This window comes from Sapajus apella, unplaced genomic scaffold (assembly GCF_009761245.1).
Source record: "Sapajus apella isolate SASKATOON/1434 unplaced genomic scaffold, GSC_monkey_1.0 scaffold12, whole genome shotgun sequence".
NCBI lineage: Eukaryota > Metazoa > Chordata > Mammalia > Primates > Cebidae > Sapajus > Sapajus apella.
Window position 1 is genome coordinate 7,464,689 of NW_022436952.1, and position 26,359 is coordinate 7,491,047.

The 26,359-nt window shown below is 41.4% G+C and overlaps 1 protein-coding gene and 1 non-coding gene across 3 annotated transcripts in view; both read right to left on the minus strand.

Annotated features, from left to right (window-relative positions):
* ZNF652 (zinc finger protein 652) overlaps positions 1-26,359 on the minus strand; it is a 65,679-nt gene that overhangs the window by 4,443 nt on the left and 34,877 nt on the right. Inside the window, exons 2-5 of one of the 2 annotated variants that reach the window (XM_032279933.1) lie at positions 15,783-16,938; positions 12,157-12,304; positions 11,425-11,540; positions 10,819-10,963 (exon numbers count right to left, since the gene is read on the minus strand). In XM_032279933.1, coding sequence (XP_032135824.1) covers positions 10,819-10,963; positions 11,425-11,540; positions 12,157-12,304; positions 15,783-16,682 — 1,309 coding nt within the window. In that variant the 5' untranslated portion in view covers positions 16,683-16,938. Of the gene's footprint in view, positions 1-10,818; positions 10,964-11,424; positions 11,541-12,156; positions 12,305-15,782; positions 17,042-26,359 lie in introns of those variants that run through there. The other variant, XM_032279934.1, reaches the window with a different exon arrangement.
* LOC116553551 lies at positions 25,164-25,225 on the minus strand. The gene has a single exon (XR_004269796.1). It is a non-coding gene; the product is annotated as a U7 small nuclear RNA (small nuclear RNA).

Below are 26,359 nucleotides of genomic sequence, written 5' to 3' on the forward strand. Positions count from 1 at the left end.
ATTCCTGGTGCCTGCCTACTAAATACCCACAAGAGATTTTGACAATAAAAAATGCCCCTACGCCATTTCCAAATGTCCATGGGTGTAGGGAGGGTGGCAGGGACTATTGCTTCTAGTTGAGAACCACTGGACCAATGAGTCAAAAAACAGAGACAGAATCCCATAGTTTTGAGGGCACTTAGAAAGGAAATTAGGTTTGGGTTCGGAGAGCTTAATTTTTAAGCTTTCCTAACTTTCTTTTGAACTTATTGCTTAGTTCCATGCTGCGCCTGTCTGCTTCTCTATCCAGCCTGTACAAAATAAGATGCTTTTTGATTCTGTATGTTCATCAATCACTTCACATTGGATGCTGAGGTGAGGTGGGGAGTTCTTGTGTACATGGACTTCAGTGAACCATATGCTTGTACTGATCAGTTCCTGCATCAGTCCTCCATGTCTATAGCTCGTATCTTTACATTAGCTCCTACTACAAGAGCACTGCTGTCACTTCCATTGCTGCTCCCTCTTCTCCCAAAAGGTGTGCTGCTGCTGCTTTTTGAGATGGAGTCTTGCTCTGTTGCCCAGGCTGGAGTTCAATGGCATGATCTCCACTCACCACAACCTCCCTCTCCTGAGTTCAAGTGATTCTCCTGCCTCGGTCTCCTGAGTAGCTGGGATTACAGGTGCACGCCACCATGCCTGGCTAATTTTTTTGTATTTTTAGTAGAGACGGGGTTTCACCATGTTGGCCTGACTCGTCTCGAACTCCTGACCTTGTGATCCACCCGTCTCAGCCTCCCAAAGTGTTGGGATTACAGGCGTGAGCCACCGTGCCCAGCCTGGTATGCTTATTCTACTCCTGTGTATTGGGTCTTACTGTGTACCAGGCACTGCTAACTGCTTTATGACTATTAACCTTGGTGATCCTCACAGTGATTTTATGAGGCAGGTATACTATTACCCCTTATTTTACTCACAAGGAAATTAATAAACTTGCCCAAAGTTATATGCTCATGGAGAGTTAGAATTTAAAATCTACAGCCTGGTTCTAGAGTTTATGTTTTTGACATGAAAACCACAGTACTTCACAAATCACTCAATGTGCCTTTCTGCATATATGAAGGGATGTATTTTCTTACTTTCTCATCTACTTTAGGACTCCTTTTTTTTCATTCCCTGCACCCCGGGACCCCTCTTATACTACTAGGAGCAAACAACTATCATAGTTCAAATTTCTTGTCTTCAGCTTTTCATTATAGTAGAAAACTGACATCCCCTATGGCCTCTTCATGGAAGCCAGAATTTTCCACTTTCCTGAGAGACTGAAGAGTCCATTTTCTCCATATCTATCAGCATTATTTTTAGACTATCATATTTCTCTTGTCTTTACACATTTTTTTTTTTTTTTTTGAGACAGAGTCCAGCTATGTTGCCCAGGCTGAAGTGTAGTGAATGGCACGATCTCAGATCATTGCAGCCTCTGCCACCCAGGCTCAAGTGATTCTCCTGCTTTAGCCTCTGGAGTAGCTGGAATTACAGGCACGAGCCACCACACCCAACTAATTTTTGTATTTTTAGTAGAGACAGGCTCTCACCACGTTGGCCATGCTGGTCTCAAACTCCTGACTTCAAGTGATCTACCCGCCTCATCCTCCCAAATTGCTGAGATTACAGGTGTGAACCACCGAGCCCAGCCCTCTTTACGCTTTTTATTCTTCAATCACTGCCATGGCTAGGCTCCTTACTGTAACTCATTCATCTTTCTGGATGAATTCTGAGCCCAGTTTGTTTTCCTTCTTTCTAATCTATTTCCTCCAATGTCTTAAAATCGTCAACTTCTGGCAGGGCATGGTAGCTCATGCCTGTAATCCCAGCACTTTGGGAGGCCAAAGCAGGAGGATCACTTGAGGCCAGGAGTTCGAGACCAGCCTCGGTAATACAGTGGCACCCTGTCTATACATTAAAAAACAAACAAAAGCCCTTCAACTTCTGTGTTAAATGGAATTGAGCAAATCAACTATGGTATATTTGTTTGATGGAAAACACTACTGAAAACAATGTTACAGGCTGGGTAAGGTAGCTCACACCTGTAAGCCCAGCACTTTGGGAGGAGGATTGCTTAAACCCAGGAGTTTGAGACCAGCCTGGGCAACATGCCAAGACCCTGTTTTTACAAACAAATGCAAAAAATTAGCCAGGTGTGGTGTGCATCTGCAGTCCCACCTACTGAAGGGGCTGAGGTGGGAAAATCACTTGAGCCTGGGAGGCAGAGGTTTCAATGAGCTGAGATTGCACTGCTGCACTCCAGCCTGAGCCACAGAGCGAGATGTGGTCTCAGAACAACAATGTTATAAAGTACAGAAATGTAAATTATTAACATGAAAATGTATAATCTATTAAGTATATCTATGATCTACTGAGTAAAAGCAAGTTATGAAAATGCGTGTATGAGGCCAGGCGTGGTGGCTCATGCCTGTAATCCCAGCAGTTTAGGAGGCTGAGGCAGGTGGATTATTTGAGGTCAGGAGTTCGAGACAGGCCTGGCCAACATGGTGAAACCCTATCTCTACTAAAAATACAACAATTAGCCAGGTGTGGCAGCACATGCCTGTAGTCCCAGCTACTGGATAGGCTGAGGCACGAGAATCAGAACTCAGGAGGCAGAGGTTACAGTGAGTCGAGATCACACCATTGTACTCCAGCCTGGGTGACAGAGCCTGATTCCATCTCAAAATAAACGAACAAACAAACAAACAAAAACAAAGAAAATGTATGCATGGTATTTTCTACTTTAAAAAATATATATATATGCATGGAAAGAAATACAACTGGCCAGGCATAGTGGCTCACACCTGTTATCCCAGCACTTTGTGAGGCTGAGGCAGAGCAGATTGCTTGAGCCAGGAGTTCAAGACCAGCCTGGCGAACACAGTGAGACCCCAACTCTATTAAAAAAAAAAAAAGGAAAAATATATAACAAACGTTACCAGTGATTACCTCTAGGTAATAGGATTATGGGTGATGTTTTACTTTTTATGGTTATCTGTTGTTGTTGTTTTTTTGAGACAGGGTCTCGCTCTGTCACCTAGGCTGGAGTGCAGTGGTATGATCTCGGCTCACTGCAACCTCCACCTCCCAGGTTCAAGCGATTCTCCTGCCTCAGCCTCCCAAGTAGCTGGAACTACAGGCATGTACCATCACACCCGGCTAGTTTTTGTATTTTTAGTAGAGACAGGTCTCACCACATTGGCCAGGCTGGTCTCAAACTCCTGACTTCAAGTGGTCCACCCACTTCAGCCTCCCAAAGTGCTGGGATTACAGATGTAAGCCACCGTGCCTGGCCATGTATTTTCTGTTTTCCTAAACTAAATATGATTTACTTGTATAACAAAATACTTTAAAAGCACATCTGTTTGATTAACCTGTAAGTTCCCCCACTCCATGACTTCAGAGTTAGTATTCTTCAAACCTAATAGCCACACGGAAACACAGCCAAAGGCCTCCTTCTTTGAATTTTAGTCTGGTATGAGCAAATCCTCTTCACGTTATTTATTAATCACTTCTTAGAACACCAGACACCACTCATAGACAAAATGGATTCCCTGAGCAGTTCCTGAATGTATGAATATTTAGGTTTTTTATGGCTCAAATCCCACTCCTGGATATCTCTATCATCTCTCATTTGTGGTCTTCTATGCTATAAGTGATTTGCCACAGAAAGATAAAAAACTATTAGAAACAGCCTATTACAAATGCATGGATTCAAATTAAAATTGGTCTTTTTTACTGCTTAGTAATCTTTTATTCACTTCTTAATGTCCACATTTGTTGTTCTAGACCCTCACTTGACATTAACCCATAATACCATCTGCCTCTAATCTCATTATTCATTAGGCTCCATCTCCTAAATGTGCTTAATGGTTGATACTAAGGTTTCTCTGAAACCTCAAGGTAAGATTACAATGAGGTTGAAACAAGGATAAATACAAATATAACATTAAAAATCAACTACCTGTACAATGTCCGACTTTAAGGAAGAGCTGGTAAATGGGTGGCAAGAAGATACAGTAACACCTAAATTCATCAGGGTAACTGGAAAAGCATGTATATTAACATATCTAAAGATATGACCTGTTACATGTAGATAAAGCTAATAGTAAGAAACAGCAATGTAGCCAGGCACAGTGGCTCACGCCTATAATCCCAGCACTTTTGGAGGCTGAGGTGGGTGGATCATGAGGTCAGGAGTTCAAGACCAGCCTGACCAACATGGTGAAACCCCATCTTTACTAAAATATAGAAATTAGCAGGGAGTGGTGGTGTGCATCTGTAATCCCAGCTACTCAGGAGGCTGAGGCAGGAGAATCGCTTGAACTTAGGAGGTGGAGGTTGCAGAGAGTTGAGACCATGCCACTGCACTCCAGCCTGGGAAACAGAGCGAGACCCCATCTCAACAAAGAAAAGAGCAAGAATTTGGCTAGTTGTCTTTTGTATGTGATCTGTCCAATAAACACAAGCATTCCAATTTCCTTAGTGTGAATATCCTTGAGCAGAATCAGAAAGCCATATATATATACACACATACCCACATACACGTACATATACACACACATACATATATACATCTAACCAAAATCCTTCTTGAACTTTAAACCCATTTTTCAAACTCCTTATTTGAATGTCGCAGAGATATCTCAGAACAAATGCAAAATTAAGTTCATTATCCTATCTAGCAAACCTGCTCTGCCCTCTACTATTCTCTACCTTGACAGTTTTATACCCCACACCTGGGACTAATCCTTTATTCTTCCCTTTGACACTACTGATATCCAATCAATCACCAAGTTCATTCAAACTTGGTGACTGAATACTGTTGTGATAGTACTGATATCCAATCAATTCACCAAGTTCTATTTTGTCTATCACTTTAATCTCATTCATTGTCATCACCATAGGTTTTTTTTATTTTTTGAGATGGAGTCTTACTCTGTTGCCCAGGCTGGAGTACAGTGGTGCAATCTCGGCTCACTGCAACCTCTGCCTCCCAGGTTCAAGTGATTCTCCTGCCTTAGCCTCCCAAGTAACTGGGACTATCAGCACACACAACCGTGGCCAGCTAATTTTTGTATTTTTAGAAGAGACAGGGTTTCACCATATTGGCCAGGCTAGTCTTGAACTCCTCATCTCGTGATCTGCCCACCTCGGCCTCCCAAAGTGCTGGGATTACAGGTGTGAGTCACCACGCACAGCTGCTCACAGAATTTTGTTTTATTTTATTATTTTTTCAGATGGAGAATTGCTTGATCTTGGGAGGCAGAGGTTGCAGTGAGCCGAGATCACACCCCTGCACTCCAGCCTGGGTAACAGCGCGAGACTCCATTTCAAAAAAGTAAATAAAGATAATAATCTCTCTAATAGATTACTGTGATGCAAAACACATGCGAAGTGCTTACAACAGTATCTGGCACATAGCAGATACTCAGTGCATTTTACCTACTATTATCATCATCATCAACATCACCACTACCATTCAGCAGACTACACGAAACCAGGTTTTGATCCATCCTCGTGTCTCTAGGCACGTAGCACTGTGCCTGGTACAAGGAAAATCAGTAGGTATTCTATTTTGAACTCACCCTATGTCTACACCATCCTAGTAAGCCCTGACTCATGGCTGGTCAGCCTTCCTAGATACGGTGTGCCTCATTTCTCTTTAACTGCAAAGAAACAGTCCAATACTGTCAGTTCATACAACAAGCTTAATCCCCACCAAAACACACTGCTGTCTCTAAACGTATTTTCATTCAGCCTTAGAGACCTATTCCCTTCCCTCTCTAAAGCTAATCCTTCTCTAAAATGTTAACATTTCTCCTGCACCCTTTAGGTACTACTGTCATTCTTACTTAATATCAAACCAGAGGCCTAGAGAGGTACACAATTCTGCTAGTGAGTGGCAGAGCCAGATTTGTCCAACTTCACCATCTAGCTGCTTTCCCAGTTTGGACACTATGAATAATATTAAAAGGCAGATGACAAACCAGGGGAAAGTATTTCAATATTAATGAAATAAAAAAAGTCAAACACTGTAATGGAAAGATGAGCACAAAAAAGGCACAAGTAATTCAAAAAATACATTGATAACTACAAGAAAATAAAAATGTTCAATCTTACTTAATAATAAATGCAAGTTAATATAAGAAATCATTTCTCACCTATCAAATCAGCAAGGATTTTATTTAAATTATAAAGGGCTGGGCAAATAAGGCAAATTTTCCCTCTGGGTTTAAAAATAATTTTTTAAAAATAGAGATGGGGGTCTCACTATATTGCCCAGGCTGATCTTGAACTCCTGAGCTCAAGTGATCCTCCTACCTCAGCCTCCCAAAGTGCTGGGATTACAGGCATGAGTCACTGCCTGGCCTGTGGCTATTTATAACAGTAGAAAAACTGGAAACAGAAATAACCTAAATGTCTAGCAGAGAACCGGCTAAATAAATGGAGAAAACATCCTTTACTGGCCAGGCGCAGTGGCTCACGCCTGTAATCCTAGCAGTTTGGGAGGGCGTGGCAGGTGGATCACCTCAGGTCAGGAGTTCAAGACCAGACTGGCCAACACAGCAAAATCGTGTTTCTACTAAAACTACAAAAAATTAGCCAGGTGTGGTGGCACGTGCCTGTAATCCTAGCTACTTGGGAGGTTGAGGCAGGAGAATCACTTGAACCCTGGAGGTTGAGCTTGCAGTGAATGGAGATCCAGCCATTGCACTCTGGCCTAGGCAACAGAGCAAGACTCTGTCTCAAAAAAACAAAAAAACAAAACCCAAAAAAACCATCCTTCCTTTATAGGATTGTTGCAAAGGGTACATTAAATGAGATAAGGCACTTAAGCTAATACCTGACATACCTGTGTATTATTATACACACGTATAGCTATTATTATAGCAAATTTACAAGAAGAAATATTATATAGCCATTAAAATTATATTGCTAATAATGACATAATACAGTAAAATAAAAAGCAGGTTACAATAAAGACCCAACACTTGTTTTGTTACTATACACATGAACACATAAACATTTATACAAACTATCGTCCATATGTGTGTTAGGAAACTAAAGAACTGAATTTTTTTTACTGGGTGTATGCCAAAATGTTAAGAGTGGTAATCTCCTGGGTGATGAGATTTTATTTTGTTTGTAATTTTCATAGTTTCTAATATATTTTAATAAGTGTGTGTTACCCTTTTTTTGGTTTGTCTTGTTTTCTGAGACTAGGTCTTGCTCTGCTACCCAGGCTGGAGTGCAGTGGCAGAATTGCAGCTCACTGCAGCCTCGATCTCCTGGGTTCAAGCAATCCTTCCTGCCTCAACCTTCCAAGCAGCTGGGACCACAGGCATGTGTCACCACCCCTGGCTAACTTTTGTATTTTTTGCAGAGATGAGGTTTTGTCATGTTGCCCAGGCTGGTCTCGAACCTCTGTGCTCAAGAGATCCACCTGCCTCGGCCTCCCAAATGCTGGAATTACAGGCATGAGCAACCATGTCTGGCTGAGTATGAATTACACTTTTAATGAGAAAGATAAAAATTTTGGGGCCAGGCGCAGTGGCTCACGCCTGTAATCCCAGCACTTTGGGAGGCTGAGGCGGGTGGATCACGAGGTCAAGAGATCGAGACCATCCTGGTCAACGTGGTGAAACCCCGTCTCTACTAAAAATACAAAAAATTAGCTGGGCATGGTGGCGCGTGCTTGTAATCCCAGCTACTCAGGAGGCTGAGGCAGGAGAATTGCCTGAACCCAGGAGGCGGAGGTTGCGGTGAGCCGAGATCGCGCCATTGCACTCTAGCCTGGGTAACAAGAGCAAAACTCCGTCTCAAAAACAAAACAAAACAAAACAAAATATTTGGGAGCCGGGTGCAGTGGCTCACGCCTACAACCCCTGCACTTTGAGAGGCCGAGATGGGTGGATCACCTGAGGTCAGGAGTTCAAGACCAGCCTGGCCAACATGATGAAACTCCATCTCTACTAAAAATACAAAAATTAGACAGGCATGGTGGTGCACACCTGTAGTCCCAGCTACTCAGGAGGTTGAGGCAAGAAAATTGCTTGAACCTGGGAGGTGGAAATTGCAGTGAGTGGAGGTCACACTACTATACTCCAGCCTGGGCAACAGAGTAAAACTCTTCAAGAAGAAATTCAAGAAAAAAAAATTTTGAGAGGGAATTTAAGTAGTTGCATTCATTTAGAAGAAACAAGAAGTATTCAGTTTGCCTATTTGGTCAAAGAAGAATATTCAACATAAATTTATACAATAACTAAAATAATCATGAAAGAAACACTTCAGTTTCCCATTATGAACATTTAAGGGTCTAAAGAAATAAAGGACAAAGAAGAAAGAAAGAAAGAAATACAGGAGAAGGAGGGAGGAAGCAATGGGGAGAAAGAAACACAGGGAGACAGGCAGGGAAGATAAGGGGGGTACAGAGGCAGAGACTAAAGTGCTAGAGGTTCCTTTCAATTCTGTGACATTTACCAAGCATCTGTGTGCCAAGCAGTGTGTGTAAATATGACACTACTTCTGCCTTCAAAAAAACCTTATGTTCTGGCCAGGAGTGGTGGCTCACACCTGTAATCCCAGCACATTGGGAGGCCTAGGCAGGTGGATCATTTGAAGTCAGGAGTTCTAGACCGGCCTGACCAATATGGTGAAACACCATCTCTACTAAAAAATACAAAAAACTTTAGCTAGGCATGGTGTTGCACACCTGTAATCTCAGCTACTTGGGAGGCTGGGGCAAGAGAACTGCTTGAACCCTGGGAGGTGGAGGTTGCAGTGAGCCGAGATCATGCCACTGCTCTCCAGTCTGGGTGACAGAGACTCCATCTAAAAAAAAAAAAAAAAAAAACCAAACAACCCAAAATTTCCAAAAACTTACGCTCTGTTTAGTTCTGTGGTTTCTTGCCATATTACACACACACAAAAACCCTAAAAATGATACTAGAACTAAGAACCTATCCAAGAGCCACCAAATTATAAGGAGACTCTGTTAACTATTCTGATGTATCCTGCTATCTATTTGGCTACATCTTTTTTTTTTTTTTTTTTAATAGAAAAACAATTTTTTTTTTTTTTTTTTTTTTAAAAAAAAGGTGGGGTTTCACCATGATGGCCAGGCTGGTTTTGAACTCCTGACCTCAGGTGATCCGCCCAACTCGGCCTCCCAAAGTGCTAGGATTACAGGTGTGAGCCACCACACCAGGTCTATTTGGCTACATCTTCAAAGTTATTTTCTTTTCAGGTCTAATTTAACTAATTAAACTGCTCTCATGACTCTTCATCTAGCCTAAAAATCCTTAAAATCTGAGGGTGCTCCATTCTGAATGAGAAAGAAGCCCACTAGATGGGCATTTTTCTTTGGGCTTCAACCGAGAACTGGGAACTAAAGAGATCCAGCCATGGGCAGAATTTCCTCACCACTAGGTAAGCAAATGAACAGCAGGCTAAGCAAGATTATCTCTGTTCTTTCTACCTCCAGCACTCTGTAGATGAAAGGAACCTAGAATCCTGTGATTAGGTTTTATTTAGAATCCTGTTCAATTTATGCAAAGATGGCTAATCTCAGAACATCAAGTTTAGACTGCGATACAATGATAGTGTTTACAGGGGAGCTACTATTTTAGCCAGTTCCCGGGAAGCTGGATAATCAAATGTTTGTAAGACTCAAATCCATGCTATGGAACATATGCCCCTAAAACCACAAAGTGATTAAAATATTTAACCTCGCAGAATTCGGATGTGTTCCTGACAAGTAGTGAATTTTGGTAAATCGTATCAAATCAAACTTTAAGAATACTGAGAGGGGCTAGGCTTGGTGGCTCACACCTGTGATCCCAGCACTTTGGGAGGCTGAGGCAGACAGATTGCTTGAGCCCAGAAGATCGAGACCAGCCTGGGCAACATGGTGAAACCCTGTCTCTACAAAAAATACAAAAATTAGCTAGGCATGGTGGCGCACACTTTTGTTCCCAGCTACTCAGTAGGTTAAGGTGGGAGGATGGCTTGAGTGTGGGAGGTGGAGGCTGAGATTGCATCACTGCCCTCCAGCGTGGGTGATGAAAGTGATACCCTGTCTTAAAAAAGCAAAACAAAACAGACAGAGAGGGGTATTCTATTAAAGCAGTCAGTCCGCCAGTACCCTCCAACCTTTAAAGGTCCAGAACCCTTCCTTAGGAAAATAACACATGCATATACACAGAAGAAATTTTATACCATTTCAGGAGTTCCTGAACCCAAGTAAAGACCCCATTGTCTTAAAAGAAAAATTAAAAGACACTCACAAATAATCCTTTTTTTGAGATGGAGTCTCATACTGTCACCCAGGCTAGAGTGCAGTGGCTCAATCTTGGCTCACTGCAACCTCTGCCTCCCGAGTTCAAGTGATTCTCCTTGCCTCAGCCTCCCAAGTAGCTGGGATTACAGGCGCACACACCACGTCCGGCTAATTTCTTCTATATTTCTAGTAGATACGGGGTTTCACTATGTTGGCAGGCTGGTCTCGAACTCCTGACCTTGTGATCTGCCTGCCTCAGCCTCCCAAAATGCTGGGATTACAGGCATGAGCCACCGTGCCTGGCTAAATAATCTTTTTTTAAACAATCCCAGAGATATCAAAGCTAAATTTTTCAGTATTACCAATCTGTATTTTTACATATTAGGTTTAAAGTGGGAATTTTGCTTCAAATGCAAATTTGTAGTTTTGATTTTTTTAAAAACAGACCCACAGATGATCATCAACAAGGGCTTGAGACATTATCTGTACCTTTCCCAAGAAATTCTTACCAGTGTGTGTTTTCATGTGTTCGTCGAAGTACTGCTTCATGTTGAAATCCTTGCCACACCACTGGCACATGAACTGTTTGTGCCCAATGTGAATGCTCATGTGGGAGCGTAGCTGGTACTTGTACTGAAACCTTTCGTCACAGTTCTGCATTGGACACAGTGGAGATTTTTGAATGCCAAGCACAGTAGCTTTACCTGAGCCCACCCTAACATAGTCTCCAATATTAGGCTTATTTTTCATATTCCAAATAGAACCTGCTTGTGTCAGCTATTTGGCTTTGCTATATTTCTGCAGGTGAGTTATTAATAAAAGGGAAAATTCCTCATAAAATTATCATTGAAGTAAACTCAAATTCTCAGAATCACTGAGAAAAGAAAAATAAGTCATTATGTGTTATTTCCAAGTTAATCTGAGATAACAGTGTGTTAAAAGTGACATTTCTCTACCTCACAGTGACAGCACACACCGAGCTCAGAGACCATGTCTGAAGGTTCTGTGGAAGGCAGCCTTGTGCCTCCTGTTCCGGCACACCTCTCTCTCACTGGTCCGCCACTTACACAAATACTAGCCCCTAGGCATGGGTCTGTGAGTAGCACATTCCTTACCTCGCATCTGAAGGGCTTCTCTCCAGAATGCTGCAAGGAGTGCACCTTGAGTGACATACTGCGTTTGAATGATTTTCCACAGGTTTCACATGTAAATGGCATGTCTTTCGTGTGTGCTGCAAGACAGAGTGTACTTTGCGTCAAAGCAAATCCACCAAAAATCTCAAACTAAAAAGGTATCCTCTGTAAAGCGTTAGGCTTTTTTTTTTTTTTTTTTTGAGATGGAGTCTTGCTCTGTGATACAGACCAGAGTGCACTTGTGTGATCCCGGCTCACTACAACCTCCGTCCTCCCGGGTTCAAGTGATTTTCCTGCCTCAGCCTCCCAAGTAGCTGGGGATTACATGCATGCGCCACCATGCCCAGCTAATTTTTGTATTTTTAGCAGAGACAGGGTTTCGCCATGTTGGCCAGGCTGGTCTCAAACTCGTGACTTCAAGCGATTTGACCACCTTAGACTCCCAAAGTGCTGGGATTATAGCTGTGAGCCACTACACCCGGCCTTTGTGAGTCTCTAATAGTAATGTCTGAAGAGAAAAATAATGCTGAAAAGAAACTGGGTATAGAAGACTATACCATCCAATTTGATGATACTTACTGAAGACATTGCATTTAGTTTCAACATGTCAAAACTGAATAGGGCAATTTCTCATATCCTGCCCAATCCAGGGCACAAAGCACACAGAACAACAAGAGAAAATTACAGGTATGAGAGAAAAGCAGAAAAACTTACCAACCATGTGTTTCCGCACATGAGCCATGGTATAGAATTTCTTCTCACAAATTTCACAGGAAAATTTCTTTTCTGCATATCCATGGACGATCTTGATATGTTCATGAAGGGACCAGAGTTTCTTGAACGATTTGTTACAGGAAACACACTGAGCAGGATAAACAGAAATAATCTTATTTATAGGGGCTTACAGAATGCCATACCAGCCTACTGGCAGATGAAATGGATGTGCTTTAGGTTAATGGCACAAGGCCAGAGTCCAGATAAATGCTATTCTTCCACAGAGCCCAGATTCCAACACCAACATCTGTACATTCTCTTTTTCTAAGATGCATCTTTTAGACACTCTTTGGGATTATGAAAACAATGGCAAAAACTAAGACAAAAAGTAGAAAGTTCCACTAACATCAAGGAATTAATTGCTATTACGAAGTTAGTATTGTACCTATGAAAAGAACTTTCAAGTTCACTTATTTATTTTGAGACAAAGTCTCACTCTGTTGCCCAGGCTGGAGCGCAGTGGCATGATCTTGACTCACTGCATCCTCCACCTCCTGGGTTCAAACTATTCTCCTGCCTCAGCCTCCCAAGTAGCTGGGATTACAGGCACGCGCCACCACACCTAGCTACTTTTCTTTTCTTTTTTTTTTTTTGTATTTTTAGTAGAGACAGGATTTCACTGTGTTGGCCAGGCTGGTCTCAATCTTATGACCTCGTGATCCACCCGCCTTGGCCTCCCAAAGTGCTGGGATTACAGGTGTGAGCCACCATGCCCAGCCAAGCTTTTTTAAACAGAAGTTGCAAGAGATTCAAGTTTTTAAAATGTATGTATTAAGCAAGTGTGGCTGTCTCCTCCACATCAGTTAGTAAGGGTTTACCAGAGAATATAAACTAATTTTAAATTAGCATAATAAAAACAAGATTAAACAAAATATGTATTAGTGGTATAGGTATTATAGGTATGTAGAAATATAAAAATGTTTTTATGCCTTAGAAAATGCATTTGGAGCATTTATTAACACAAATGATTAAAATTTTATATTTCTCCAACTGTAACTGATACTTTCAATACTACCCTCTGGCAGAATATAATCTCTAAACTCCACTCTCTTTTATTTAAATTATTTTTATTTTTTATTTTTGAGATGGAGTCTCACTCTGTTGCCCAGGATAGAGTGCAGTGGGACGATCTCAGCTATCCACAACTTCCGCCTCCCAGGTTCAGGTGATTCTCCTGCCTCAGCCTCCCAAGTAGCTGGGACTACAGGCATGTGCTACCATGCCTGGCTAATTTTTGTATTTTTAGTAGAGACAGGGTTTCACTATGTTGGCCAGGCTGGTCTAGAACTCCTGACTTTGTGATCCGCTCACCTCGGCTTCCCAAAGTGCTGGGACTTACAGGCATGAGCCACTGTACCTGGCCTCACTCTCTCTTTCTTAAAAAAATTAAAAAAAATTTTTAGTCTAAACTTTAATTAACCTAAGCCTATCCTTTTTCCCTTACAGACCAGTTCCAGAGTTCTCTTGCAAGAATCTAGAAAACACACGCCACACTGCCTAGTTCCTTGTATCATGAATCATTAATAGCATGGAATATTACGCATAATGTATTTAACCATAAAATATTTCTGGTTAAAGCAAAACAATACTAGAAAGCCCTTGGTAATCATTAAATTCTTGGATACTTAAGGTAACATGTTAATATTCACTGTAAACAAAGATCTCTAAACATCATTGTCACTTCAGGAAACAAGAACTCTGAGAAGAGTTAAAAGATAAACTTCTGGCTGGATAATGCTCTAGAAAAGGACAGACTTATCAGCCATTTTGTAGGACAGGTTTTTTGTCAGGTTTTTTTTTTTCTTTCTTTCTTTTTTGAGATGGAGTCTTGCTCTGTCGCCCAGGCTGGAGTGCAGTGGTATGATCTCAGCTCACTGGAACATCCACCGCCCAGATTCAAATGATTATCTTGCTTCAGTCTCCCAAGTAGCTGGGACTACAGGCGCGTGCCACCACACCCAGCTAATTTTTTGTATTTTTAGTAGAGATGGGGTTTCACCATGTTAGCCAGGATGGTTTGGATGTCCTGACCTCATGATCCGCCCACCTCGGCCTCCCAAAGTGCTGGGATTACAGCTGTGAGCCACCACACCCAGCTTGGGTTTTGGTTTTTACTTGTTACCAGGTCATCAGGATTATTAGGATCTATACACAAGAACAAAGTACAGCGTTCTTTAGGAATGTGAATAAAGTTCATTTAGCAGAATCCACAAAACTTAAACACAAGTTTAAAAGTATTATGATGAAGAATCATGAGGAAAGTCACACACAAAAAGTATTTATTAAATGTTTTCTTTTCTGCAACTTAAACAAATTTAAGTTTAAAAACCTCACAAAACCTATATATAAAAATCAAGAGCACTTTCAGTAATGGATGGTTACAGAATCCAAGTTTGACCCCTAGGGTGCAGCACTGCACCACACTCCCTTTGGCTGAAGTGTTGCAAACAATTCCCAGCCAAGCCAGGGCACTGGCAGTTACCGGAGGATATGGACTCCATGACTCGTTCTTCTTTTTTTTACCCAGCGTGTTGGAGATCAAGTCACAACTGATGAATCAAAAACGGTGAATTTTTAGCAAATGCAATTTCCATGTTTTAAACTCTCTTTAGAGTAGAGCAATGATCTCAGTTGTTGATTAAAAGCAACAGAAGAAAAGTGAAACTTAAAAGGTGGCTACCAATATTAGGAGTGCTCCAAGAAACAAACCAACAAAATTTATAAGTTTAGCTTAAATATGGTACAAAATATTTGTTACATATCTTATGCATACATGAATAGACTTACCTCTTATGAATATTCATTAATATGCTTTTGCATGTGCAAACCAATATAGCTGCAATCCATATGACATAACACAATTAGCATACGTCTTTAACCTATCACAATACTAGTCCTTTCACAACACCAGCCTGGTTTGAATACCATTATTCTGTTGCCTTAACAATACTGTACAGAGGCATTATGTAACCCTACTGCCAGGTGGGCAACATTTTCAACCAGCTCAGCCTTTGCTTAATGTTTGCATATTCCCATGGGCTCAGCCTCTTGGCAAATTTAGTGTTGTCATCTCTCCAATGGTAAAAGCAAACTCACTGCTGAAGATCTTCCATTTCCACCGGTCTGAGTCATTATGGTTTTTGTCCCCATCAGCTGTACTAGAATCTGGCATCCTTGTAAACCCAGAAAGGGACTTTTCTCTACTCCTAACCTTTACTCAGTAACTCCTACCTCCACAGAGGTGATGCCAGAATGAATTCTATTACATTTCCTACAACAATGCTCTGCAAAGTTGGTGTTGATTTTAACCTCCTGGTCAATCAGCTATAACAGATCCCCCTTCCAGTATGCCTGGGTTCCCACTAGTCCAGCGTCAGTTAAATTTAATGCTTTTGATATAAAAGCCTTGGTTTAGAAAAGACCAAAGCAGAAGATTTTCAAATGATAAATTGGTGAAATCTGTCCCTTCAGCCTCTACTGTATTTATTCTCTTGGGCGGATACCAGGTGAATCTGAACAGCCAGGTTCTATCCTGAAAAGTTTGCCCTCTCGGTGATGAAACCTACCTGAATGTTTTTTTCACAGTCTGTTTGCTGGTGAAGGGACAGCTCACTTTCCAGGACAAACTTCTTGCCACATTTATCACAAATCTGCATGCGCCTATGAGTAACGTTCATGTGCTTCTCCAGGTACCAGCGAGTGTTAAATACCCTGGGGCACTTCTCACAGGTCAGAGTCTCTTTCTCTTCACACTTAGCTTTCTGGACTGGTGCTTTGGGCTCCTTTGTGGCCCGCTTCTTACGCTTAGGTTGCTCTACACTCTTCCTACGACCTCTTGTAGTTCTAGGAGTAGGGGAAGTGGTAGCTGCGGCAACAGAGGCAGCTCTCCTCGTTCTCCTTTGTGTAACGCTGACTTTCTCTACTATCTTCTCCTTTTTCTTCTGCTTTTCATTCTCTCCATAGTCATTGCTGTCATCTGTGGCCTCTTCCTCACTCTCTTCCTCCTCACTGCTTGTCTTAAGAACAGGAGTCTCTTTGGACTGAGAAGAGACACCCTTTTCCCCTTTAGACACATTTAATGTTTGATTATTAAGGTTTACCTCCACTATGATCTGCTCCCTTTTGTAAGAGACTTCTTCCTCTTCCTCCTCCTCTTCTGTGTCATCAGAATTCTCCTGGTCTTCCTTAACAGCATGCACATCAGACACTGCTCTTGTCTCCCTGAAATATGGCTGTTCTTCTGTTTCATGGAGATGTGGTTTGCTCATCTTGGTGTCCACTAACACAGAATAAGGACTTCCTGATTCCCTTTTGTACACTTTGGTGGACAGGTCAAGTTCTTGGTTGGCACCATGATAAAAGGAAGATGGCACTTGACCACGACGGCTATCTTCTTGTGCCATTCCTGCTACATGCACAGCACAGCTTTCAACCAGCTCCTGACAAGAACTGGCTGTGTGGCTCATTGGTAAACGGCCCAATTTATTAAGCAGTTCAGACTATAAAGAAAACAGCTTTTAAACAAGGTAATTATTAAGACTCAAATCTGTTTTCATCCACAAAGAATCACTCAAATGAAAAAAAGATATTCCTGGAAACTGTGCAATTCTTCCAGTGTTGCAGCACCAAAGCATAAGTCAAACAGGTCTGGTATTACGGCAAGGGCAGAGCACTAGTGATTTTTCTTCTGAAGAGAACTGCAAGGGAGTTGGAGCATCTTATCTACAAAGAAAAGCAAAGAGGAAAGAATAATCAGATAATACCACTACTTCCTTTTTATAGCATGCATTTAAATCACAAGAAACATAGCTTAAAATTATTATTATATATGTTTTGAGACAGAGTCTCACTCTGTCACCCAGGCTGGAGTCCAGTGGTGCAATCTCGACTCACTGCAACCTCTGCTTCCTGAGTTCAAGTGATTCTCCTGCCTCAGTCTCCAAGTAGCTCAGTCTCCAGTAGGCACCTGCTGCCAAACCCGGCTAATTTTTGTAGTTTTAGTAGAGAAAGAGTTTCACCATCTTGGTCAGGCTGGTCTTGAACTCCTGATCTTATGATCCACCCACCTCAGCCTCCCAAAGTTCTGGGATTACAAGTGTGAGCCACTGAGCCCTGCCAAAATTATTAAACTCTTTACATATACAATGCTTTTAACTGCTTAAATGTTTCAGTATGGGCCATTATTTTACTGGATTACAGGAATTCATAAACATTTTCTGTTGGACTATAAATTCTACAACAGCCAAAGCCACATCTGTCCATTTCACCAAGATATCCTGAGAGCTTGGCACAGTGTCTAACATACAGTATATATATGATGAATAAAATAATATTGGACAGGCCGGGCGCGGTGGCTCACACCTGTAATCCCAGCACTTTGGGAGGCCGAAGCGGGTGGATCACAAGGTCAAGAGATCGAGACCATCCTGGTCAACATGGTGAAACCTCGTCTCTACTAAAACTACAAAAAATTAGCTGGGCATGGTGGCGTGTGCCTGTAATTCCAGCTACTCAGGAGGCTGAGGCAGGAGAATTGCCTGAACCCAGGAGGCGGAGGCTGCGGTGAGCCGAGGTCGTGCCATTGCACTCCAGCCTGGGTAACAAGAGCGAAACTCCGTCTCAAAAAAAATAAATAAATAAATAAATAATAATAATAATATTGGACAGCATTCATTTTCTTAGATACTATGGAATATACTGATATGGCAAAATATATGCTGTCTATCCACAGGGCCTTTACAGTCTAGTTTACAATGTGGTGGGCATGAAACACACAAGAGCTTCATACGGCTGACTTTCTTTCAACATCAATCACCATGTCCACCACAGTAAGAGTTCACAGAACAGAGGTGGTAGTGGGGCAGGCACTGTAGTCCCTGGAAATCAGCTAATTGACGTAACTATAGAAGAGAAGAAACGTGTCCTTGGCCTTAAATAATTTGTAATCTAGGTTTAAATATAATTGTTTTCAGGTTTATTGGAGTAATTTCAAAGCTGCCAAGTATTTTAACATTTGTTCTGTGCATAGCTCACTACCTCCACTCAGTAACTGGGTGATTTTTTTGTGTGTGTCAGTTGCATAGGAGTCTAAATTCTAAGAAGCCATAACCATCAAGCTGATATGGTTCCAAGAAAAACAAAACCATCCAACAATAATTTTTAAAAAGCTTAGAAGGGCATATAATTTGCTTTGTGACATACCTCACACTGCTGTTTAGCCAATCCACCTATCCTCTGAGTCTTATGGATATTACTGTAAATACATACCCCGTCTAATTGACAAAAAGAAGAAAACTAGTATTTATTAAATGCTTACTATGGACATAGCCACTATAATAATTTTTACTGTTCATTATTTATATTTAATAACCACCACAAAACTTTGGGGTTTTTGTTGTTTTAAGACAGGGTCTCACTCCGTTGCCTAGGCTGGAATGCAGGGGTGCAATCATAGCTCACTGTAGCCTCAACCTCCTGGTTTCAAGTGATCCTCCCACCTCAGCCTCCTGAATAGCTAGGACTACAAGCATGTACCATCACACATGGCTAATTTTTAAAAAAAATTTTAGAGAAAAATTTTTTTCCCTATGTTACCCAGGCTGGTGGGACTGATTTATTTTTAAATTCACTTTTTATCAAAATAATCATTTAAAAAATTCATAGTTTTACAAGTCAAATGTATTGGCCACATTCCAATTTATCTCAGTCCCATTCCTTGGAGGCAATAATACTATTTTAGCTGCCCCCTCTCCATTTAATTCTATATTTCTACATGATTTGATTATATTCCTATTTCTGGATTTTTTTTTTTCAATTTCGGATATTACCTTGTCCTTTTTTTTTTCTGAGACAGAGTTTTGCTCTTGTTGCCCAGTCTGGAGTGCAATGGGGCGATCTCAGCTCACCGCAAACTCCGCCTCCTGGGTTCAAGCAATTCTCCTGCCTCAGCCTCCCAAGTAGCTGGGATTACAGGCACGTGCCACCACGCCCAGCTAATTTTGTAATTGTAACAGAGATGGGGTTTCTCCATGCTGGTCAGGCTGGTCTCGAACCCCCAACCTCAGGTGATCTGCCTGCCTCGGCCTCCCGAAGAGCTGGGATTATAGGCGTGAGCCACTGCACCCAGCCTTACCTTGCCTTTCTCTACAGTTTTCTTACCTTATTGTTCCCAACTCTTTCCTCATGCTCCCAATATAGTTATATCACAACTTTGGAAAAAATCAGTATTACTAATATTATGACTATGAGTAGTTCACAATTATTTCTATCACTCCTATGCTAGTCCTTTGTCTTCCCTTCCATTATCTCTCCCATTTTCTTTTTCCTTGTGAATTTGTTTTTTAAAAAAAGAAAATTTTACTTTTGCTTTAATGGAATTTCAGGTAGGAGTGGTGATAAATGCTACCATGTTTTACCTGACATCTGAATACATATATTTATACTTTCTTGTATTTATAAATGGTAAAATTATGGCTCAGGGAGGCTAAATAATTTGTCTAAGATCGCGAATCCATCAAATGACAGAGGTAGTATTTGACTCCAGGCCTGCCTGACTCCAAAAGCTCATGGTCTTTTTCTATTACGACAAAAGACACCTTGAAATAATTTAAACTCAATCATTCTTGTAAATGCATATTTTTTTGTACCAGTTTCATGCCTCATATTTTAAGGAGGAAAATCCTAGCAACCTTATTCTACAAGTGCCAAAACTTCTCACTTGGAGATGTGAACTACTATGAGTATCATTTAAATAAACCTCATATTAATTATCTCAAATTAAGCAAGGGAGGAGTGATGGTAAAATTCAATTAACTAGCAAAAGCTAGGAGTTAAACAAAAATCAGAAAGACAAAGAAAAAAAGAGTAATCATTAATTCATTTTCCAAATATTTCAGGCTCTCAGCCTTCTAGGCAGATAGTAGGCTATACTTTTTTTGTTTGTTTGTTTGTTTTTTAGAGACGGAATCTCACTCTGCCACCCAGGCTGGAGTGCAGTGGCACAATCTTGGCTCATTGCAACCTCTGCCTCCTGGGTTCAAGCAATTCTTGTCTCAGCCTCTGGAGCAGCTGGGACTAGAGGTGTACTCCATCATGTCCAGGTCATTTTTGTATATTTAGTAGAGACGGGGTTTCACCATAGTGGTCAAGCTGGTCTCGAACTCATGACCTCAAGTGATCCAACTGCCTCAGCCTCCCAAAGTGCTGGGATTACAGGTGTGAGCTAGCGTGCCCAGCCTAGTTGGTTTTAAACCACCCCCACAACTCCCATTCCCTTTAGCTGGATGGGTCCCTGTAACTACTTCTAGTCAGCACATTATGAAAAGTGACAGGGAGAGGCAGGGCATTTACCAACCAATATGAAATCCTTCAGACCTCTTTTCCTTCTGCCACCATGGCTAGCAATCTTCCAGGTGATGGCTGCTCTCAGCCTGGTCCCCTAACAGCTAATATGATGTACTGGATACACATCATATGTTTTCTTTTTCTTTTTTGAGAGGGAGTCTCGCTCTGTCGCCCAGGCTGGGGTGGTGTGGCGCCATCTCAGCTCACTGCAACCTCTGCCTCCCAGGTTCAAGCAATTCTCCTGTCTCAGCCTCCTGAGTAGCTGGGACTAACAGGCGCCCACCACCATGCTCAGCTAACTTTTTTGTATTTTTAGTAGAGACGGGGTTTCCCCATGTTGGTCAGGGTGATCTCAAATTCCTGACCTCAGGTGATCCACCCGCCTTGGCCTCCCAAGGTGCTGGGATTACAGGTGAGCCACCGCGCCTGGCCACATAGGGTGTGTTCAAAGCCACTGAGATCTTGCATTGTTTATTAACACAGCATAATCTGGCTTATCCAAACTGCTACAAGTAAAAACCAGAGAAGTGATTTCTGGTGTTGCCTTAAAAAGCCTAAAATATATGACAAAGGCTTAGGAGCTGGGTGGAAGGAAGCAAGTTATTGGAGGCTAAAAGATTAGCAACTTATATTATGCAGTGGTGAAATGATCAGTGAAACTATCAGTTAGCTATCGCAGAAGGCAGATAATACACCACAAAAGCTAGTAGCTCTAGTGGGAAAATGGACTATTACAAGTGTGTTGGTAATACTGTTAGTTGTATTTAACAAATTATTACATGAAAATGATGAATTTGGAAAATAATAATCAGTTTATAATCAAGAATAAAAGAAATCCAGAAAATCAGGGATGTGCAGGGTAAGAAAAGGCAAGTGCTTAATGTAAAACTTAAGTCTTTGAACTACAAAGCCTGAGTAGAATTCAAGGCAAGGATCAAAGATTTGGCTTTCACAATCACTGAGTAAGATGCTATCAATAAAACAGCTTTTCTAAAGAAACTAAAGATGAGTTTTGCTACAAAGCATATTTCTCGAATGTGAATTAGTTCAAATGCTATTAGTAAACAGCAGAAAAACTCAGAAGTAATATTGGTTTACACAAGATTTTCCCAAGTTAAATGTCTAAAGTGATCAGGAGCAAGCTTTCTTTACAGAGAAAGCAAGCCTTAGCAATACATGAAGACCTCAAGAAAAAAGCTAAACTACTTCTGTACCTTCCTTTCACACAAGCAATGGTTCATTCGGTGGCTTCATGCACCAAAACCCTTTCCACTTTATACTTGATGAATTGAGAGGGCAGTCACACCTCAGAGATATTGCCAGTTCGGCTCCAAACCACAGCACAACAAAACAAATACCTCAATAACGCAAGTCACACAATTTTTTTTGTTTCCTTGTACATATAAGTTATGTTTATATTATACTGTAGCCTATTAAGTGTACAATAGCATATCTTAAAAAACAAGCTACCTGCTTTAATTTAAAAATACTTTATTGTTAGAAAATGTTAACAATCATCTGATCCTTCAGTGAATCAACCATTTTGTCGATGGAGGGTCTTGCTTCAATGTTGATGGCTGCTGCATGATCAGGATGGTGGTTGCTGAAGGATGGGATGGCAATTTCTTAAAATAAAACAACAATGAAATTTGCTGCATTGACTTATTCTTCCTTTCATAAAGGATTTCTCTGCAGGATATGATGCCATTTGATAACATTTTACCCACAGTAGAACTTCCCTCAAAATTGGAGTCAATCCTCTCAAACCTAGCCGCTTCTTTATCAATGTTTGAAACATTCTAAATCGTTTGTCATTCCAATAATGTTCACAATATATTTACCAGTAGATTTCCATCTCAAGAAGAAGATTCCCTCTGTTCAAGTTTTATCAAAAGATGGCAGCAATTCAGTCACACTTCAGGCTCCACTTCTAATTGTAGTTCTCTTGCTATTTCCACCAAACAGTGATTTCCTCCACTGAAGTGCTGAACCCCTCACAGTTATCCATGAGGCTTAGAATCAACTCCTCTAAACTTCGGTTTATGTTGATATTTTGACCTCTTCCCATGAATCACAAATGTTCTTAATGGCATCTAGAGTGGTGAATCACTTCCAGGAGCTTTTCAATTTATTTTGCCCAGAGCTATCAGAAGATTCACTATTTATTGCAGCTATAACCTTAAAAACCAATTTCTTAAATAATAAGACTAGGAAGTAAAAATTACTCATTGATCCATGGGCTACAGAATGAATGTTAAATTAGCAGGCATGAAAAAAACATTCACCTCCTTGTACATGCATCTCCATCAGAGCTCTTGGGTAACTAGGTGCACTGTCAATGAGCAGTAATATTTTGAAAGGGATCTTTTTTTATGAGAAGTAGATCTCAACAGTGGGCTTAAAATATTCAGTAAACCATGCTGTAAACAGATATGCTGTTACAGGCTTTGTCATTTCTAGCGCACAGCATCACTGTTAAGGGCCTCTGGATTTTTGGAATAGTAAGTGAACACTGGAATAGTAAGTGAACACAAGTCACCAGCTACATTAGCCCCTAAGAGAGTCAGCCTATCCTTTGAAGCTTTGAAGCCAGGCATTCACTTCTACCTATGACAATCCTAGAAGGCAACCTCTTTCAATATAAGGCTGTTTTGTCTACACCAGAAAATGATCTTAGCTAGATCTGGATAACTTGCTGCAGCTTCTACATCAGCACTTGCTGCTTCACCTTGCACCTTTATGTTATGGAAATAGCTTCTTTCCTTAAACCTCATGAACTAACTTCTCTGCTGGCTTCCAACTTTTCTTCTGTAGCTTCTTCACCTCTTTCAGCCTTCAAAGAATTGAACAGAGTTAGAACCTTGTTCTGATTAGGCTTTGGCCTAAAGGAATGTTTGTTTGGTTTGATCTTCTGTCCAGATCACTAAAATCCTCTTCATCTCAGCAATAAGGCTGTTTCACTTATTTTATTTTTGAGACAGAGTCTCATCTGTCACCAGGCTGGAGTGCAGTGGTGTGATCTCAGCTCACTGCAACCTCCATCTCCTGGGTTCAAGCAATTCTGCTGCCTCAGCCTCCCAAGTAGCTGGGATTGCAGGCATGCACCACCACATCTGGCTAATTTTGTAATTTTGGTAGAGGTGGTGTTTCACTATGTTTGCCAGGCTGGTCTCAAACTCCTGACCTCAGGTGATCCACCCACCTTGGTCTCCCAAAGTGCTGAGATTACGGACAAGCCACTGCACTTGGCCAGTTGTTTCACTTTCCTGTTGTTTGTGTGTTCACTGGGGTAGCACTTTTTTTTTTTTTTTTTTTTTAAGATGGAGTTTCGCTCTTGTCACCCAGGCTGGAGTGCAGTGGCATGACCTCAGCTCACTGCAACCTCTACCTCCCGAATTTAAGTATTTCTCCTGCCTCAGCCTCCCAAGTAGCTGGATTACAGCATGCGCCACCATGCCTTGCTAATTTTTGCATTTTTAAGAGAGACTAGGTTTCACCATGTCGGCCAGGCTGGTCTTGAACTCCTGACCTCAGGTGGTCTGCCCACCTTCAGTCTCCCAAAGTGCAGGGATTACAGGCGTGAGACACTGTGCCCGGCCCTTTGGGATAGAACTTTTAAATTTCTTTCAAAAGCTTTTCCTTTGCATTCACAACTTGATCATTTGGAACAAGAGGCCTATCTTTTGGCCTATCTTGGCTTTTTTTTTTTTTTTCCATGTTCCTCACAGACAAGAATGTCTTGGCTTTTGACATGCCTTCCTCATGAAGCTTAATCATTTCTAGCTTTTGATTTAAAATGAGAGAACGGCGACTATTCCTTTCACTTGAACACCGAGAGGCCACTATAGAGTTATTAATTGGCCTAACTTCAATATTGTTGTGTCTCAGGGAATAGGAAGGCTTGAGGAAAGGGAGAGAGAAGGCCTAACAGCTGGATTGTGAAACAGTCAGAACACATATAACATTTATCAATTAAGTTAACCATCTTATGTGAGTATGGTTCATAGCACCCCATAACAATTATAACAGTAACATCAAAGATTACTTATCACAGACTTGTCATTAACAGATATCAAAGAAAATGTTTGAAATATTGTGAGAATTACCAAAATGTGACACAGAGACACAAAGTGAATACGTTGGGAAAATGATGCTGACAGACTTGCTCCATGCATGGTTACACCAAACCTTCAATTTGTTAGCAAAGTGCAATAAAACAAGGTAAGCCTTCAGCCTGGGCAACATGGTAAGTTCTCATCTCTACAAAAAAATTACCCAGGCATGGTGCTGCACACCCGTGGTCCCAGCTACTTAGGAGGTTGAGGCAGGAGAATTGCTTGAACCCAGGAGGAGGAGGGTGTAGTGAGCCAAGATTGTGCCACTGCACTCCAGCCTGGGTGACAGAGTGAGAACCTGTCTCAAAAGAAAACCAAAAAATTTATTTTGATGAAACTGGTCTGTATTGGAAGCAAATGTCCTGAGGGCCCAAAATTTCAGAGAAGGAAACAACCACCCAAGGAATTAAGTCTGTAAACACCAAAATATATGCCAGTGGAGATTTAATATGCTACTGTTTTTATTACAGTTAATTTTATTTTATTTTTGGGGGTTATTCCGTGAAGACCAGAAAACCTGCTAGACAAATTCTAAAAGAGTTGTAACATTTATTTTTGTTGTTATTAGTGCAAGGACTACAGTGTCCCACAGATTTAGAGTGGTTTGCCTCAACTCTACTTTTCCCATAAATCCTATTTAATGCACAATTTTGCAGAATGTGAGGCTTTTCAGAAATGCATATATAGCATTATAGTAGAAACATCTGTACTCAAAATGAAGTCAAGGAAGAAGTATGGGACCAGTAGAGCAGAGCTATGTAGCAAACATAAGAAGTATGGGCCAGGTGCAGTGGCTCATGCCTGCAATCTCGGTACTGTGGGACGCCGAGGTGGGAGAATTCCTTGAGCCCAGGAGCCAGCCTGGGCAACATAGCAAGACCCTATCTCTTAAAAAAAAAAAAGAAAAGAACTGTGGATGTGGCTAGCACCCGGAGCTGACAGGAGACAAGCAAAAAGCCAACTCAGTTTTGAAGGTTGTACTGCCAAAAGAACAACCAGCTTGGGCTAAGAGAGACCGTCACTGTTCAAGATCAAAGCGATCTTTGGGTTCTCAAGTGTCAATGACAGGAAATGGGTTAGGAAAGGTATTAATCCTCCTAAGGGAGTATATCCCCCATTGTACATTTTGGATATGACCAAGGAAAGTAACAGAAACAAAAAAGGGGCCAGGCGAGGTGGCCTATAATCCCAACACTTTGGGAGGCCGAGGCAGGAAGATCACCTGAGGTCGGGAGTTTGAGACCAGTATGACCAACATGGAGAAACCCCATCTCTACTAAAAATACAAAAATTAGCTGGGCGTGGTGGCAGGAACTCGTAATCGAAACTACTTGGGAGGCTGAGGCAGGCGAACTGCTTGAACCTGGGAGGTGGAGGTTGCAGTAAGCCAAGATTATACCACTGCACTCCGGCCTGAGCAACAGAGCGAGACTCCATTTCAAAAAAAGAAAAAGAAGAAAAAAAAGAAAAAGGTGGTCCATGAAGACAGACCTAGGGACCAAAGAAAAAACAGACATGTGAACTACTCCTCAGGGGCAAAATCAAGGCCTGTTCAAGAACATTCCCTACCCCTGGAGAGGACCTTCTCAATGACAGCACAGAGGGATTTCAGAATTTGTTGCAGCTCATCCACTGCTCTATGTCTCCTATTCATAACCCTTTCAAACAGGAGTATTTATTTTTAT